General features: G+C 42.1%; 1 protein-coding gene across 7 annotated transcripts in view; it reads left to right on the top strand.

The window, feature by feature from the left end:
• The window catches only part of palld (palladin, cytoskeletal associated protein), a 99,920-nt gene that overhangs the window by 36,920 nt on the left and 46,155 nt on the right, over positions 1 to 16,845 (top strand). For 5 of the 7 annotated variants that reach the window (XM_034313616.2, XM_053242146.1, XM_026946840.3 and 2 more), the window contains 6 exons: positions 9,144 to 9,319; positions 9,504 to 9,570; positions 14,056 to 14,164; positions 14,420 to 14,485; positions 15,131 to 15,272; positions 15,726 to 15,749. In XM_034313616.2, the coding sequence (XP_034169507.2) occupies positions 9,144 to 9,319; positions 9,504 to 9,570; positions 14,056 to 14,164; positions 14,420 to 14,485; positions 15,131 to 15,272; positions 15,726 to 15,749 (584 nt within the window). The remainder of the gene's footprint in view (positions 1 to 9,143; positions 9,320 to 9,503; positions 9,571 to 14,055; positions 14,165 to 14,419; positions 14,486 to 15,130; positions 15,273 to 15,725; positions 15,750 to 16,845) is intronic. The other 2 variants (XM_053242147.1, XM_053242149.1) reach the window with 1 other exon arrangement.

The following is a 16,845-nucleotide window of genomic DNA, read 5'->3' as shown; positions in this document are numbered from 1 at the left end:
TCATTATAAAGATTATTATTTGGACGAATAGGCTATAGTGCATGGACTCAGTATGTGAGAGTGTATGGCAATGGCTGTGAGCTTATAGTGTGTGTACAGCACAAGAGTCAACTTTCTTTCATCGAGTTTCAACCCCTTTAAATGTACAAAGTGACAACCTTGAGATGCAAGATGAGCCAGTCAGTGATGAAGACAAATGAGCTGAGACTTTCACTTTAAGGACAGCTCGAAGAGGATGAAAGAGCTGTGAGAGGAACATCCTCGATGCCTGATTTGATGGAAGCATGCGAGTTTGTTCACTTTGTTCTCTGCTTTCCGTCTAATCAGTGAAGCAATCGGAAACCACACAAACTTGCGGCCTGATTTGAGCAAACAAAATCTTCACCACCTCTCACAAGCTGTATTTTACTGTATGAATGAGTCATGATTCTGTTTTGCATTAAAATGTCAGGAAGTGAGACAGAAGGATGACAACACAAAGAAAATGTGTATATCTTTGACCTGTATTAAAAAAAACAGCAGTTGGATGGTGATCAATTTATGACATTAGCCTATAACTGTCTCTGTTAATTATTAGAAGGAATATAAAAAAGATTCTCCCCTTTCTGTCTATCCCTGTGTAAAATTTTACTACATTTCCTATTATCCATCACACTCACTTTTATTATCTATCAGCCCACTTTTAGTGGTCTTCACAAGAAACTGAACAACTCTTCTACCATCCTCTGTCATTAGCCTCCAATTATAGCAGCTATACTGAGGCCTCTGCCTTCTGTCTACAATAGGAGAAGATGCTGAGTTATTTTTGGAGTGGCGCTGTGTGTTTGGTATGAACATTTGGAGCCAAATGGTGGCTCTCACCAAAGGCCCGGCTGTGGCATGGTGTGGGATTTGTTGAGTCAGTGCTGAAATACTTCCATCTGTCCGTGTGCTGATGAGGAGCCTTACATTTCCACTGTCACTTTGCTATAAGGTTTGGACTTTTGTCATTCAGACTTGGAACCTTTATACGGTATTTTGCCTGGACAAACACATTCACATTGGAACTGCAAGTCCAGTTAAACAATGCAGTAATACAATTTTTGTTGGAATTTATATTGGAAACACTGTAGTTTGTTTTGTTTATTCTCAAAGTCTGTTGGTGAGTTTTGCATCTTGTACTATAGGGTTCACCTGATGAAGAATTTCATTCTCACAGTGAATGAAAAACAGCTTCTTCATTGCGGAATTGGTCCAATTTTCAGACATTTCTCTTTGAAGAAAAGGAAGTCTTTATTTGTCACATATACAGTACAGCTCAGTGAAATACTTTTCTTCACATATCTGAGCTTGTTAGGAAGTCGGGGTCAGAGTGCAGGGTCAGCCATGATACGGCGCCCTGGAACAGATAAAGTTAAGGGCCTTGCTCAAGGGCCCAACAGTGGCAGCTTAGCGGTGCTGGGGGTGAACCCCAACCTCCTGATCTTGCTGACACTTCACTACTTCACTGTGCTAATGTTTTAAAGGTGTCAGTGCTTTATAGGATAAATAGTCATAAAAATGTCAATCTCGTCCTGGTGATGTCCCATAATTTCCCAGGAATCGTATGAGACCTAGTAAAAGTCTTTTGTAATTATGGGGCAAGACAAGAAGAAAATGTCAGTTAACCACATCAGACTTCCTGGGATTTGGATTCTGGCTTGCATTCCTGATTAATTGCTGTTATTTTTCTGTCCACAGTGCATGTGAGAAAGAGACTGTAAAAACACCGAAAGGGAAACTTTAAGATGTGAACTTAACTGACAAAATGCCCATTTTTATTATATAAAAAGTGGTTGTTTTCACCTCTATGTGTCTGCTTACCTCTCCTATCAGGAGGATCCCAAAACAAAATAGTTTTATATTGTTTATACCGCATCCTTGATCAGAAAAGCATAATTTTTAAATAGTGAACAGTGATCATCAGAGTTGCCGTAGTAATGGCTTGGCTGCTGCAAGCGGTGTATGAGGATGAAGTGAGTGTGTTAATCAGTTGTGGGTATCTGTCTGAGGTGTGGAACTCAGTGGCATGATGGTGTAAGAAAGAAGAGCCAAACCAAACAGTATGTCCACAATATTTATAAGAGTTCTCTGAGATGTTGTGGAACGTGTGAAACACTTCACCCCTTGAGAAGTGGAGATCAGATATATGAAAAAGTCTTGCAGATCGTCAAGAAACAAATTTGAAATCGATAAATTATGCACATAAAGTTTGATAGGAAGGATGAAGAGAGAGGAAAATGATCTGATCCGAAAGGTGCCACGTTGTTGGGCTTCTTTATAGAAGTCTTAATAATGTTCTGGAATGTCCTGAGCTTTGCCAATTCTTTGAACAGCTGTTTTGCCGGCTCTTAGGCCTACAGTGCCGGTAAAATATTTTTAACTGTGTGTGCATGAGTGTGTTTGTGTGTGTGTGTGTGTGTGTGTTGGGGGGGGATATGGGATGGGAAAACTGGAAAACTCTGCTTCACTTAAGAATAAGTTTTTGTACCCTTAGGGTGTATTGGAGAGTGAGCAGGTTTACACTTTTCTTTACACTTTTGACAAGTTTGTCTCCAGGTCCTGCAATATATAAATGAAAAAAAAAAAAATCTCAGGTCACTGGTTCATGTTCACGTGAGCTACAGTGTGTTTGTTTGTGAGTGAGTATCTGTCTGAGTGTGAGTAAAGCACATTCTCTCTGTCCTTTATGATTCTCAGACCTATGCGTCACACCAAAGTGCGGAGTCTCCCAGGCATGTGTGTGAGCCACCTGGATGTTTTCCACTGCCATCTGCACACATAAATCTAGTCATTCTTGTAACTATCTGAATACTAATCAAAAGTGTCATGACTAAGCACTGTTACCTATCCAAGACACTACATCATAAGAAACCGCATAAACTCAGCTCAAAGATCAGGAAAAAAAGCAGCATAAGAAGAAAACCACAGGCATTAGCTTTTAAGTGAAGGCAAATTGTTAGCACAGCTGGTGGTACATTAATAAAGCTTGATGAAGCTCAGTCTGAATGAGTTTGAGTAATCACCTTATATCAGGCAGCAGTTATTGCTCTAATGACATCTGATCACAGTGTGGGAATAAGTAGAAGATTAGAAATGTGTGGGTTGTGTTTGTGGCTTGTGGGTGGTCTGTCTGAGCTTGTATTGTGGCCATGTCTCCTAAAGCCCTCATGATTTCCTCTAAGAAAGAACAGTTTTCTCCAGGCCTTCAAGGTGAGACGAGTGTCATACTGTTGTTTTCTGTCTCCTGATTTAGTCATTCGCTGTGTTTTGGTCTGATCTCAGCTACAGAATAGGCAACAAAGTGCTTATATTTAAAAATCTTCTAGATTTTTTTATTCACCACCTTGAATAGATTCTAAGACAAAAGCACCAATGTTTTTATTTCACCTTTAAAAAATCATTGAGCTTACATTTACTATACATATACTATATAGAAAAAAAGGTTTCATCTATCTAGGGAACTCCCAAATTCTACAACAGAGGATGTCTCTTTCAGAAAAAAGTAGAGAAAGCTAAATGGTTGGCGGGTGCAGGTGAAGTTTATTAAAGTTCAGCAGACAATCCAAAATGTTTGCAAGAGCAAATTCGAAAACAGGCAGGGGATCAGGCAAACAGCAAACACCATAAACTAGACAAATCCAAACTCTTGAAAACCAGGAACAAAGTCAAAACCAGACAAAGTCAAAACCAGAATAACATGTGTAGTGAACAAAAGCTTGGTAAGTCGGGCAAATATACACTGAGCATTACTTTGTGGTGAGTAAGTGTTTCGTGTGTACTTATATATTGTGTTGGTGATTAAGTCCAGGTGTGTGCAATCTGGTGACTGTGTGAATGTGAGAGTGCTGGGAGTCATAGTCTGTTGTTGCCATGTTTGTAGTCCGCAAGGTGTTCTGGGAATTGGACATGACAGAACACCCCTTCAACACCCAAAGTGGTGAGGTAGGTCCAGCTTGTACGTGACCTTGTTTAAAGCGGTGCAGGATCTTTAATAGGCCTATGTGCCAAGGGCTCAGTTTCCTGCAGTTGGTGGTGCTCCTGATGTCCTTAGTAGGCAATTATACTCGATCACCTGGTTCATACTGTGGCATTTCTCCTCTATGTCGGTCTGTAAACTCTTTCGAGGTTTAATTCACAAGACATGAACTAAGTGCCCCTGTCACGCACTATGTCTTCAGGGATGCCAAAGTATCGAAATACGTACATGAACATGAGTTCGGCAGTTTCAAAGGCATTGGGAAGGCTGGGCAAGGGAATAAGGAACAGGGATTTAGAGAACCAGTCAACAATCACCATAATTACAGTACCGCCAGGTTGGACCATGGTCACTGTGGCGAGGGAAGTTCTTTGGGTACCTGGATGGCCAGTTGCAGGGTTTATGTGTGCCAAGGTGATCAGTGGCGGGCACAATTTTTTTTCCCTGCAGGGCAAACATTTTCCCTGCAGGGCAGGATGCTGCGCAGGGGAACATGCGGTCTCCCTGTCAATGTCCCACGTGATAGTGCCCATGAAACATGATGGCAGTAGCTCATCACTGGGTGCTTTGGGGGTTGCAGGGTGCATACATGGCAGGGAGTTGGCCTGAGTTTTCTTTGATCCAGGTCGATATGATAATGTGAACCGGAAGCGAGCAAAGAACAGTGCCCATTGGGCCTGGGGAGAATTCAGTCGCTTGGCTGTATTGAGGTCCTGTAGGTTCTTGTGGTCAGTAAAGGTGATGAATGGGTGTGCTGCCCTCTCCAACCAGTAGCACCACTCCTCTAACCCCAGTTTAACTGCCAGCAGCTTGCTAGTGCCAGTGTCATAGTTCCTTGGAGAAAAAGGCCACTGGGTAGAGCTTGGGTTTCTCTTTGAAATGTTGAGATAACACGGCCCCCACTCCTCTCTCTGATGCATTCACTTCCACTATGAAAGGCTTAGTGAGATACAGATGCTTTAGGATGGGGTGGTGGTGAAGGCCTTTTTCAGTCTTTTGAAGGCCTCCTTGGCTACTGGGTTCCACTTGAGACGTTTAGGTCCCTTCTTTAATAGAGATGTGAGGAGACCTGCTATGGAGCTGAAACCTCAAATAAACCTCCTATAGAAGTTTGCAAAGCTGAGAAACCTCTGTAGCTCTTTGACTGTGCTTGACACCAGCCAATCGGTGACAGTAGACACTTTACTTTGGTCCATGGTAACCCCTTATGGGCTGATCCTAAGAAGTATCCTAAGAAGGAGATCTTAGACACATGAAACTCACACTTCTCTGCTTTGACGTACCGCTAGTTTTGGAGAAGGTGGGCGAGAACATGCTTGACATGGTCAATGTGTGATTGGAAGATGAATAACTCAAGATGCTCCTGAACCTCCTGAGCCTGTCCCGTAGAACATTGTTAATCAGGCACTGGAAGACCAAAGGTGCACAAGTAAGCCAACATGGCATGACATAATACTTGAAGTGACCAGAGGTGGTGCTAAAGGCCGTCTTCAACCCATCACCCTCGCAGATTTGCGCTAGATTATAGGCACTGCAGAGGTCGAGTTTAATGAATATCTGCCCGGTGCAGAGTTGTTCCAGGGTCAATGAGGGGATCTAGCTGATCAGACTGGGTGGTGAGGGGGCAGACGTACCCTTGCTGAAGTGGGTCCTCAATGTACTCCTCCATAGCTTTGCTTTCGACCGTGGAGAGTGGGTATATGCAGTTGCGAGTGGGCATGGTCATAAGCTCGATTGCACAGTCATAGGAGTAGTGAGGTGTCAGACCTTGGTTTTACTGAACACTTCCTTGCACTTTTGAGTGTTCAGGTGGGATGAATATCTGTGAGCTAGGTTTGAGACTTTCCACAGAAGAAGAGGTGGCAAGAAGCAGGAGAACATGGAGACAATGCTTGAAGCAATGGGAAGCTCAGCAGGAGATTTCCTTGCCTGCCCATGAAATCTGAGGGTTATGAAAGGTGCATCCGTGGGAATCCAAGAACTAGAGGATGTTTTGAGGTAAGTATGATGAAAAATCATGATGTGTTCCTGATGTAGGGTGCTGACTTGTAGCACAAGGGGTTTTGTGCATAGCGTCCATCCAAGGCTTGGGTATACAGAGGATGCTAGAGCAGGTGTGTGGAGAGATTAAGCTCCTTGATGAGGGCTTCTCTTTTCTCTGCCATTCACGTTCCTTGTCACTCATCTTGGCTTGACCCACTTGCATGCGTTCATGGCAGTGAGCCTTGGGTTGGGAGTTCTACTCCACTTTGTGTCCATGGCAATTGCACAGGAGATTTTCTGGGCAGATGGTGAGATCAATCATTGAGTCCAGAGACAAAGATGCAATCAGTAATCTGGTGACTGTGAATGTGAGAGTGCTGGGAGTCATAGTCTGTGGCAGCCATATTTATAGGCTGCAGTTCAGTACCCTTCAGCCCCGAATCCGGCGCACCCATGACAAAAAAAAATTACCCATTCAGAGAATCTTTGAAGACTCCTTGTTTTAAAAGAGTATACATGTAGGGTATGTTGCACCAACAAGGATTTAAAAGCTTAAATAAGTTTAAATTAGTAATTAACCTCTAATGAAAATCTTAACCTTTGATTAAAATTTTAACCTGGGATAAATTTTGATCATCCACCATAATGGATTCGCAAGTCTAGAAGTGAAACAGTGTTACTTTTGAAGTCAATAATTATTTATTCTTTTCCCTTTTTCACTGAAGAGGAAGAGCATTTTTCATTTTCCACAGTGCATCTAATATGTGCTGCCATTTGTTAATTTAAGCCATCTCTGGTACAAGATTACAATTAATCCCTAACTGAACTTTAAAACTTCGGTTTAAAGTAATGTGTCAGGTTAGCGCCGATAGTGGTGCAGGACTACAGCACCCATCACCCACTGCATACCACATGTTCATGTCACGCACCAAGTCACGTGCACCTGAACACACTTATGCACAATGAGCACTAGTATTTAAATCACATTTATGTAGCACTGTCGGTCTAGCGTCTGTTGTGAGTAGTGTTGTTATATGTTGTTGTATCTATGCCATGCTCATGTATATTTCATGCTTGTCTAGTTTATGTTTGTGTTTATGTTACATGAACAAGGACTAGGACTACGTGTGTTTCACTGTAAATGAAATACTCCGCACTTGCATCTGTCTCTAACCAATCCGTGACAGAATGCTAGACCAAACCATGGATGCAGCGGAGTTTATCCAGACCATGTCAGACCAGGCTAAGCAGATCCCAGAAAACCAATGACAGCTCGACCGGATCAAGATTCTCATGGACCAGCTCCAGGTTGGGATCCTACAAAAAACCTTTTGGGGGTGGGCTACAACCTGTGCATTGGCTGAGCCTTCTCAGCTGAACACAGGCAGTGGGGTGACAGCAGGGCTCATACCCGAGCCCAAGGAGTGGCCTCTCCAGTGCAGCTTACGCTAGAGGCCGAGGGGGAGGCCTCGACAGGCCAGCTCATGGCTGAGGCACACGGGACGGCCATGCCAGCACAACCCACTCTAGAGGCAGAGGGACCGGCCTCTACTTTCCAGATCATGCCAGGGGCCAACGGGGTGACTTCACCAGCTCATTCAATGCCAGAAGCTGACGGGGCTCCGTCACCAGCCCAGCCAACAGCAGAGGGCAACCGGACGGCCTCACCAGCCCAGCCAATGCCAGAGGCCGACAGAGCAGCCACACCAGCACCGCCAACAACAGAGGCCAACAGGGCGGCCTCTACAGCCAAGCTCACGCCAGAGGCCCACTGGGCAGCCTTGCAAGGGGCGTTCTTGTCAGATGCCAACTGGGCAGCCTCCCAAAACATGCCCAAGCCAGAGGATGACGAGTCAGCTCCGCAAGCCACTCACAAGGCTGACATGGCCTTACACGTACAATCCGCTTTGCCCCGTGACTCTGGTGAGGACGTCGTTACACACCATCCCTGCTCCAGGGAAGTGACTTTGTCCCATTGCACTGGGGGTTACACCATGTTTGGTCCATGCTGGCCAGAGGGTGGTCCAGGACCCCCTCAAAGGCAGAGTGGATGCATCTGGAGCCACGCCTTGAAGGGGGGGTTCTGTCAGGTTAGCGCCGATAGCGGTGCAAGACTACAGTACCCTTCAGCCACTGCACATGACATGTTCATGTCACGCACTAAGTCACATGATCATAAACACCTGAATCACGTTTGAGCACTAGTATTTAAGTCATGTTTGTATAGCACTCTTGATCTAGTGTCTATTGTGAGTTGTTGTCGTATCCATGCCACGCTCATTTATATTTCATGCTTGTCTAGTGTATGTTTGTGTTTGTTATGTAGTCCTAGTCTTTGTTCACATGTGTTTCACTTTAAATAAAATACTCCACACTTGCATCCATCTCCAACCAACTGTGACATAATGGAGCAACAGGATAAAAGTTTACTGAACTAAAACCAGTATTAAATGATTACTGCATTCCTGATTGTGTAACTAGATTAGTAGATAAACTATGATTTAATCGAAAATAATACTTAATCTACCCTGGTGAAACTCAGTCTTAATTTTCTTCTTGTGATGTGATGTATATTAAATCTATATCTGTGTATGTACAGTATTATATTAAAGATGGCTCCTAGTGGTCAAACTAAGTCTTTGAAGCTTTGTCATGAGGTTGAGATCGGCCAAAACATAACACATATTTTATTTAAAAAGTAACATCACACCTTTGCTCATTCAGGCACTACATACTCTGATATACTCAGATTTATGAGGGTCTTGTCTCTGGTATTTTTTCTTAGCTTTTGTCACATCCTCTGTTGCTCAGCTCTGTTAGCTTATGTATGAGTGTTTGCTGAATAATTTCCAACCAAAGCAACCCAATCTTTCTGGTTTTAACGGAGCTTAAGGAATGCCACAGCTGTAACCCTTCCACCTAAAGCAAACAGATTTTCTTTTTAACAGTCACAACCACTTCAACAAGTCACATCAATAATCACTGAACTGAACTTTGAGGGACTAAATATTTGGTTTCGTGGATGTGGAGCAAAAGGCAGTAATAGTATGCTGTCATAAAGATCAAAGATTGACCTCTTGCTGACTTTTTCTTTGGCTATCGTTTGACGCAGTTGGCTGCTCCATCACAGCTAACCCTCCCTCGTTGCTCTCTTATTGGCCAGGTGGTTCTGTGAGGGGCGGGAGCTGCACCACTGTCCTGATATTCAAATCTGGCAGGATGGTGACCTGCACACGCTGGTGATTGCCGAGGCTTTTGAGGACGACACAGGCAGGTACACCTGCGTAGCCTCCAACGCTTTGGGAGCAGACAACACCTCTGCCGAGGTCTACATCGAGGGTGGGGATCTTATGTAGACACACACATTCATGCACACATTTTTAGATGAAGTGCTATTTTACAGTTGTATACTGATGTATTATATAGTTACCCTCTCTCTTCCTCTGTCTGTTTCTGTCTCTGTCTCTCTCTTTCTCTCTCACTCTTTCACTCTTGTTCTCACTTTTTAACCCACAATCCTCAGGAGCCTCATCTTCAGACTCAGAGGGGGAAGGATCCGTGTCCAAATCTAAGTCAGGAGCCATGCCACAGTATGTGTTTCAGTCTAACCACTTTGACCTATGACACCCCTGACATTTGAACCAGGCTAATTGCCCTTAAACTATTTCATACTGGTCATAACAGCTTTGTCGTAGGTAACAGGCTTGCAATGCCTTTCAAGTAAAGCAGAGAAACACTAAGCCACAGTCTCAGCATTCCGTGACTACTCATGTACTGTCCTAATGAATTCTAATTCCCTTATCTTTTCCTGAATCACTTTATCTCTATCTGTCTGTCCCTGTTTGCTGAAGTTGCATAAGCTATCTTCCTTCCTCTCCCAAAATCATCTCTTCATCTCTTTCCTTCTTCGCAGTCATTATTTGTTGCAAGTTTGTCCCTGGTTCTAAATGATATCGCTAGAGGTGATAGAGACTGCGTTCATGTGGCTCCATGGTGGTTTACTGAACTCAAACTCAGACAAAGGCGTGATGTTTCTGGAGTGTGTGTAAGAGTATAGTCAGCCCACACAGCAAGTACAGTAGATAAATCACACTGTTTACGGTATAATTATTTTCCTTAAACCTGCTGTTAACTTATTTTCATGATTAGCTTCTTACTTTTTTGTGTTTTTTCATGATGTCAGGTAATATCATGTATAATTATTCTTACCTCAGCTACACCCTTTACCCAACCCACAGAAACCAAAATAACTTATTTTCCACTTACTTATCTTCTTTACACCTGAGCGAAATTGATTCTGAAATTTTTTTCAGTGTTTTTTAAAAAGTGTTTTTAAACATTTTTCTAGACGATTTCTCCAGTCCCTTCCGAAAGTATTGGAACGGCAAGGCCAATTCTTTTGTTTTTGCTATATGCTGAATGCATTTGGGTTTGAGATCAAAAGATGTATATGAGATGATAGATCAGAATTTCAGCTTTCATTTCCTCATATTTACAACTAGATGTGTTAAACAACTTAGAACATGGTACCTTTTGTTTGAACCCACCCATTTTTTCAAGTGATCAAAATATTGGAACATGTGCCTGACAGTTGTTTCTTTTTGCCCAGGAGTGCCCTGTTAAATTGACTGTTTAAAGAATTAATAGCTCTGAATGGCTACTCTTGGTTTGAACCCTAGGTTTCGCCTGTGAAGACTGTATTTGTTATAAAAAAGGATAAAGCAAACATGAAGACCAGAGAGCTGTCTATGGGAGAGAAGCAAGCCATTTTGAAGCTGGGGAAAGAGGGAAAATCTATCAGAGCCATTGCACAAGCATTGGGCATAACCAATATAACAATCTGGAATGTCCTGAAAAAGAAAGAAGCCACTGGTGTACTAACAAGACATCTAACAGGTCAGCCAAGGAAAACAACAGCTGTTGATGACAGAAACATTGTGAGAGCTGTGAAGAAAAACAACAGTCAGTGACATCAACAACCTCCACAGGGCAGGGGTGAAGCTATCACAATCCACCATTCGAAGCAGACTTCGAGAACAGAAACATAGAGGTCATACCACAAGATGCAAACCACTCATCAGCAGTAAGAATCAGAGGGCCAGATAGGAATTCACAAAGAAATACAGAGATGAGACACAAAGTTCTGGAACTGAGATTATCCTCTACCAAAGTGATGGAAAGGCCAAAGTGTGGAGAAAGAAAGAAAAACATACAAGCTCATCGGTCAAGCACGGTGGAGGTAGTGTCATGGCTTGGGCTTGCATGGCTGCCTCTGGAAAGGGCTCACTAATCTTAAGTCTAAGAAGTCTTAAGTCTACAGAAACAATCTGTCTTCCAATTTACAGAGAAATGCATCCAATCTAATTGGGAGGAACTTCATCATGCAGCAAGACAATGACCCAAAAACACACTGCTAACACAACATATGAGTTCATCAGGGGAAAAAGTGGAAGGTTTTAGACTGGCCAAGTCAATCACCAGACCTTAACCCAATTGAGCAGCATTTCACCTCCTGAAGAGGAGACTGAAGGGAAAACCCCCCCAAAATAAACAACAACTGAAAGAAGCTGCCAGTACAGGCCTGGAAAAGCAACATAAAAGAAGAATGCAGCAGTTTGGTTATGCCAGAGTTATGCAGTTATTGCAAGCAAGGAATATGCAACCAAATATTAAATGTTATTTACTTTAATTTACTTTAAGACTAGCTGTTCCATTACTTTTGCTCACCTAATAATTGGGTAGTCTGCCACAAAAGGTGCCATGTTCTAAGGTATTTAACACATCTATATGTAATCTTTCGATCTCAAACCCAAATGTATTGTGTATAGCAAAAACAATAGAATTGGCCTTGCCGTTCCAATACTTTTGGAGGGGACTGTACATCAGGTTGTTTTGTGAATGCTAAAACGAACAGGAATTAGCAGAGTGGTTAGCCATCTAGTTCATCTAGTAAAGTCTGTCCACTTGGTGGCCATCTTGAAAATGTTCCTGGGCAGTTATTTTTCAGTCATACAAGGCCAGGCTCCTATCTACTTGAACAGGGAAAGACACCATTTCGGAAAAGGATCAACAAGGCAACATTTCAAACATATATTTGAAATGGCTGTTAAAATGGCATGAATAAAATGTGGTCTTTGGCTCTGTCAACATGATAAAAACATAGTTTTTCAGATTGCATGCTCGTTTATCTGTAATTAATTGAGCAACCAACAAGGTGATTAGCCCTTTTTAAAGCAGCTGCAAGTGGTGCAGCAGAAATCAAATTGCAGTCTTTGCTGTTGCCTTGCTGTTCTCCAAGTATCATCCCATATCATCCCATATTTGCTCCCTTCCTGATTTCTTCTATTTTTCTATATTTGCCATGTTTAATCGTTTCAGACCTTCAAACTAAATGAGTAACCTGAGTGAACACAAAATAGAACTTTTAAATGTTAATAAAAAAGTAAATGCTAATGAAAAAAGCCGACTGACCCTAACCCTAACCTGACCCTAACCCTGTGTGAAAAAGTAATTGCCCCCCTACTTATACAATCAATATTTATATAAAGATATATATATATATATATATATATATATATATATATATATATATATATATATATATATATATATATAAAGCTTGACCCTTATTCACATCACCTGTCAGTGGTTTCCTCAGACCATTCCTGAACAACTTTTACAGTGTGGCAGGGTGCATTATCCTGCTGAAAGAGGCCACTGCCATTAGGGAATACTGTTGCCATGAAGGGGTGTACTTGGTCTGCAACAATGTTTAGGTAGGTCGTACGTGTCAAAGTAACATCCACATAAATGCCAGGACCCAAGGATTCCCAGCAGAACATTGCCCAGAGCATCACACTGCCTCCACCAGCTTGCCTTCTTCCCATAGTGCATCCTGGTGCCATCTCTTTCCCAGGTAAGTGATGCGCACACACCTGGCCGTCCACATGAGGTAAAAGAAAACGTGATTCATCAGATCAGGCCACCTTCTTCCTTGGGCGCCCACGACCCTGTCGCCGGTTCACCGGTTGTCCTTCGTAGGACCACTTTTGGTAGGTCCACACACTGCATACCAGGAACACCCCGCAAAACCTGCTGTTCTGGAGATGCTCTGACCCAGTCGTCTAGCCATCACAATTTGGCCCTTGTCAAAGTCGCTCAGATCCTCAAACTTGCCCATTTTTCCTGCTTCCAACACATCAACTTTGAGAACTGACTGTTGACCCTAGGTACCACTGTAACAAGATAATCAATCATCAATCAAGTTATTCACATCACCTGTCAGTGGTTTTACTGTTATTGCTGCTTGGTGTGTGTGTGTGTGTGTGTGTGTGTGTGTATATATATATATATATATATATATATATATATATATATATATATATATATAAGTGACAGCTTAAGTATCAAAAAGAAATTTGAAACCATGTTGAAGGTGGCGTTAATGGTTATTTCTACCTGTACACTGATCCTTTCAGCCTAAACAGAACAAAGTTGTCTCAAAGTGACTCCAGGAGAGTTACAAATAGGCACAAATCTATAATAGTGATTTAATATTAGAAGCGTCACATCCTGAAACGGAGACCACTGGCCAAGGAAGCATTTATCCAAATATTCTGTCTTTCTCTAACAATAACAAACATTTCCACACCGAAAGTATTGGCGTAAGACAAAGACTCAGCAGAAGCACTCAAATATTTAAATCTAGCAGAACCAAACCCAGGAGCTGAGCCGAAGCTGGCTCTTCACCCGAATCAAACTTAATAAGCCGTGTAACTGCCTTGTGGATCTACATTCGGCCGTTAGGTATTAATAGGCCGAGACCAACCTCAATCTTTCAGCTGTCTCTTTCTTTGAAGCACAGTTGGCCTTGATGGCGCGTGAATCCATTTGCTTTTGCATTATGTGAAGCATAAAAAAAGAAGATAGAAAATCTGTGAAGGAAGATCGTGGATTAAATCTGGGTCACTGTAGCTGATTTGCAAATGTATTTTTAATCTATATTTTTTAGTCGTGTATAACTGTGGACTAGAATGTGTGCAGTATTCCTGAGTAACTCTGGGATATTTCCTCAGGGCTCAGAAGAAAACAGCGTCAGTGTCCTTGACCATTCGCACATCTTCACCAAAAAGCCCTGATAAACCGTCCCTCCGCTCCACACTGCTCCAGCCACTGTCACAGAGAGTAAGACACACACACACACACACACACACACACACACACACACAAGAACATTCACATGTGGTTTTAAAGTACACAGGTCTGGAAAGCTCATTAAGAATGACAGTAACAGATGTCAGGACACACAGAAATTTGAAACACTTTTTAGCAAGATGAATACATATAATAATATATCATTTAATTGACAGAAGAAATGACCCTCTCTTTCTCTCTCTCTCTCTCTCTCTCTCTCTCTCTCTCTCTCTCTCTCTCTGTCAGGTTCAGAGTCCTGTCTCCTCACAGTATGCTGCTGATGGGGTCTCAGCTCCCCCTACATTCACCAAGGTAAATAACAAAAAAAAAAAAAAAAAACCAACAACAACAAAAAAAAAAAACAGGATGTGATTGATCTCTCATCTTGCTTTCTTCCTCCTCCACCACACCCTCATCTGTCCCTCCATCTCTCTTTCCCTCCATCTGCCTTTCACTAAGCTTTACTCTGAGCATTAATACACCATGGAGAGGTGGATTAACAGACAAATATGTTCTCGTATACGTACGCACACACATTTGTACCACACACGCACAAACAGCCGAGGAGAGAGGGATTTAATGACGATGAGCTTTGATATTTTATTGTAAAATTTATTCTCTCCCGTCATTCAACATACGGCTTCAAGTTTCAACAAGTTTTAACCATCATGGATTTTGTATTGACATTTTCATTATGGAATTACGAAGAACAACATCATGATTCATTTGATTCCTTAAAGGATTAGCATTGGCTTGTGTTTGAAATACACTACTCTTCACGTAATCTGAGAATCTGTGACTGTCATGCACTACATGTTCCTTTAATACAGCTTATATTTGTTATATGAGGCCCCTAGTTTCAAAAGAAGCTCTTGGTATTATCCCTACAATGAAGTTTGTGTGTGTGTGTGTGTTACTCTTATTCTGTCCTTTTTACCACTCTCTTTCTCTCTGTAGTTGTTGCAGGATGTTCAGGCGTGTGAGGGGCAGTTGGTGGTTCTGGAGTGCAGAGTGAAAGGAAGCCCACCTCTCAGGGTTCAGTGGTTCCGGCAAGGTCACGAGATCCAGGACTCTCCAGATTTCCGCATCCTTCAAAAAAGTAGGAGCACATCAACACTGAAGGCACACTGTGTGATAGTCAACATCCTTGTTAATGGTGTGGAAGTTCTGAATTTTTTATTAAGTATATATTTTTAAACAGTCACAAAACAGCTGCTGTCCATGGTGACTATGGTGACAAGAGCATATTGTTTAGTTTTATTGAACAGTATCCTGTGGAACTGCTAGCTCAAAAGAAATTATTAAAAAGTAAACATTGCTTTTTTTTTCCTGCTGTTCTAAGTTATACACACCCAGCAATTCTGGGAAAATTGGACGAATTATTTGCTAATACACTGAAATTATTGATTATATTACAGAAAGTGCAAACCGATGTATGAAAAACAAAACAAAATAAACAGTTAAAATCCTGTCAGTGTACTAAATGGGAAACAGAAAACGCTACTAGTCACACGTTTCTCTTTCTCCTCTCTCTCTGTCGTCTCCTATCCAGAACCGAGGTCTACAGCAGAGCCTGGTGAGTGGCGCTCCTGCCCTGACACGCAAAACAACACAAACACATGGCACACACATTTATCAACCGCCTCTCTGACACTCTTTTAATTCGGATGTTAGCACACCAGCACTCTGCACAGTAACGCGTCCTGTGCCTGCACATGATGCAACATGATGTCATCACTGCTGAACTGTTTTGAGTCAGAGCTCAAAGGCAAAGTCAGGACGTAGGTGGAAACAATTACAAATGAAAACTAATGCAAACATACACATCCTGCGCAATCAGAAGGTGTATAGGGTGTGATACATCCTCTGTGCGTCACACCTTTGAGCTTACATGTTTGTTTGTAACTTACATGCATGTCTGTGTAGTTTACAGATTATGTCTAAGCAGGATTTAATGGTGAATCACACGTATTTCTGACAAAATTATGTGTCTGTGTTGCCACACCTGTCTGATTTGCCTGCCATTCTTACTCTCACCTGGATTTGAAACACATCTGATTCACCCCACCTATTCATCATATGACCTAATTACTTCTGAAAGCCAATCACGGCCTCCGTCACAGCAATGTGAAATTCACCACTATGTTTCTGATGATGTCATGCTACATTCGACCTTGGAAGAGCTCAGAATGACGTCATTTTTGACCTCCGTGCATTGATTCTTGATATGCACAGTAGCTGCATTTCATTTCACTGCACTTCTACACCTGCTATGAATGCGCATATGACAAATAAATCTTGAATCTTTAATCTGGACACCTCCATATTCGTCTTTTGTTAGCAACAAGCTAGGCAGCAAACTGTGATGAGTGATGTATATTATCCTCCTCAACACAACAAACTGTATAGTCAGTGTTTTAGTGTATATACTTACACTGTATATACTGTATATACATTTTATTCAGTATAACTCATTTAAAGGTAAGGGGTGCAACACTGTCGATGCTGCGAGCAGCCATGTTGATTTGACGTCACTTGCCAAACTCGAAGTTGAGAAGACAATTTCGAGTTTCCGAGTAGGAATTCTGAGTTGACGGGGTGCTTTCTTTGTTTTACGAGTCACAACCTCTAGTCGAATGCAGCATCAGAAATGTTTGAAGCAATGGTCACTT

This window comes from Pangasianodon hypophthalmus, chromosome 19 (genome assembly GCF_027358585.1).
Source record: "Pangasianodon hypophthalmus isolate fPanHyp1 chromosome 19, fPanHyp1.pri, whole genome shotgun sequence".
NCBI lineage: Eukaryota > Metazoa > Chordata > Actinopteri > Siluriformes > Pangasiidae > Pangasianodon > Pangasianodon hypophthalmus.
The sequence above is the reverse complement of the archived record's forward strand: the minus strand, read 5'-3'. Positions and strand labels throughout refer to the sequence as shown.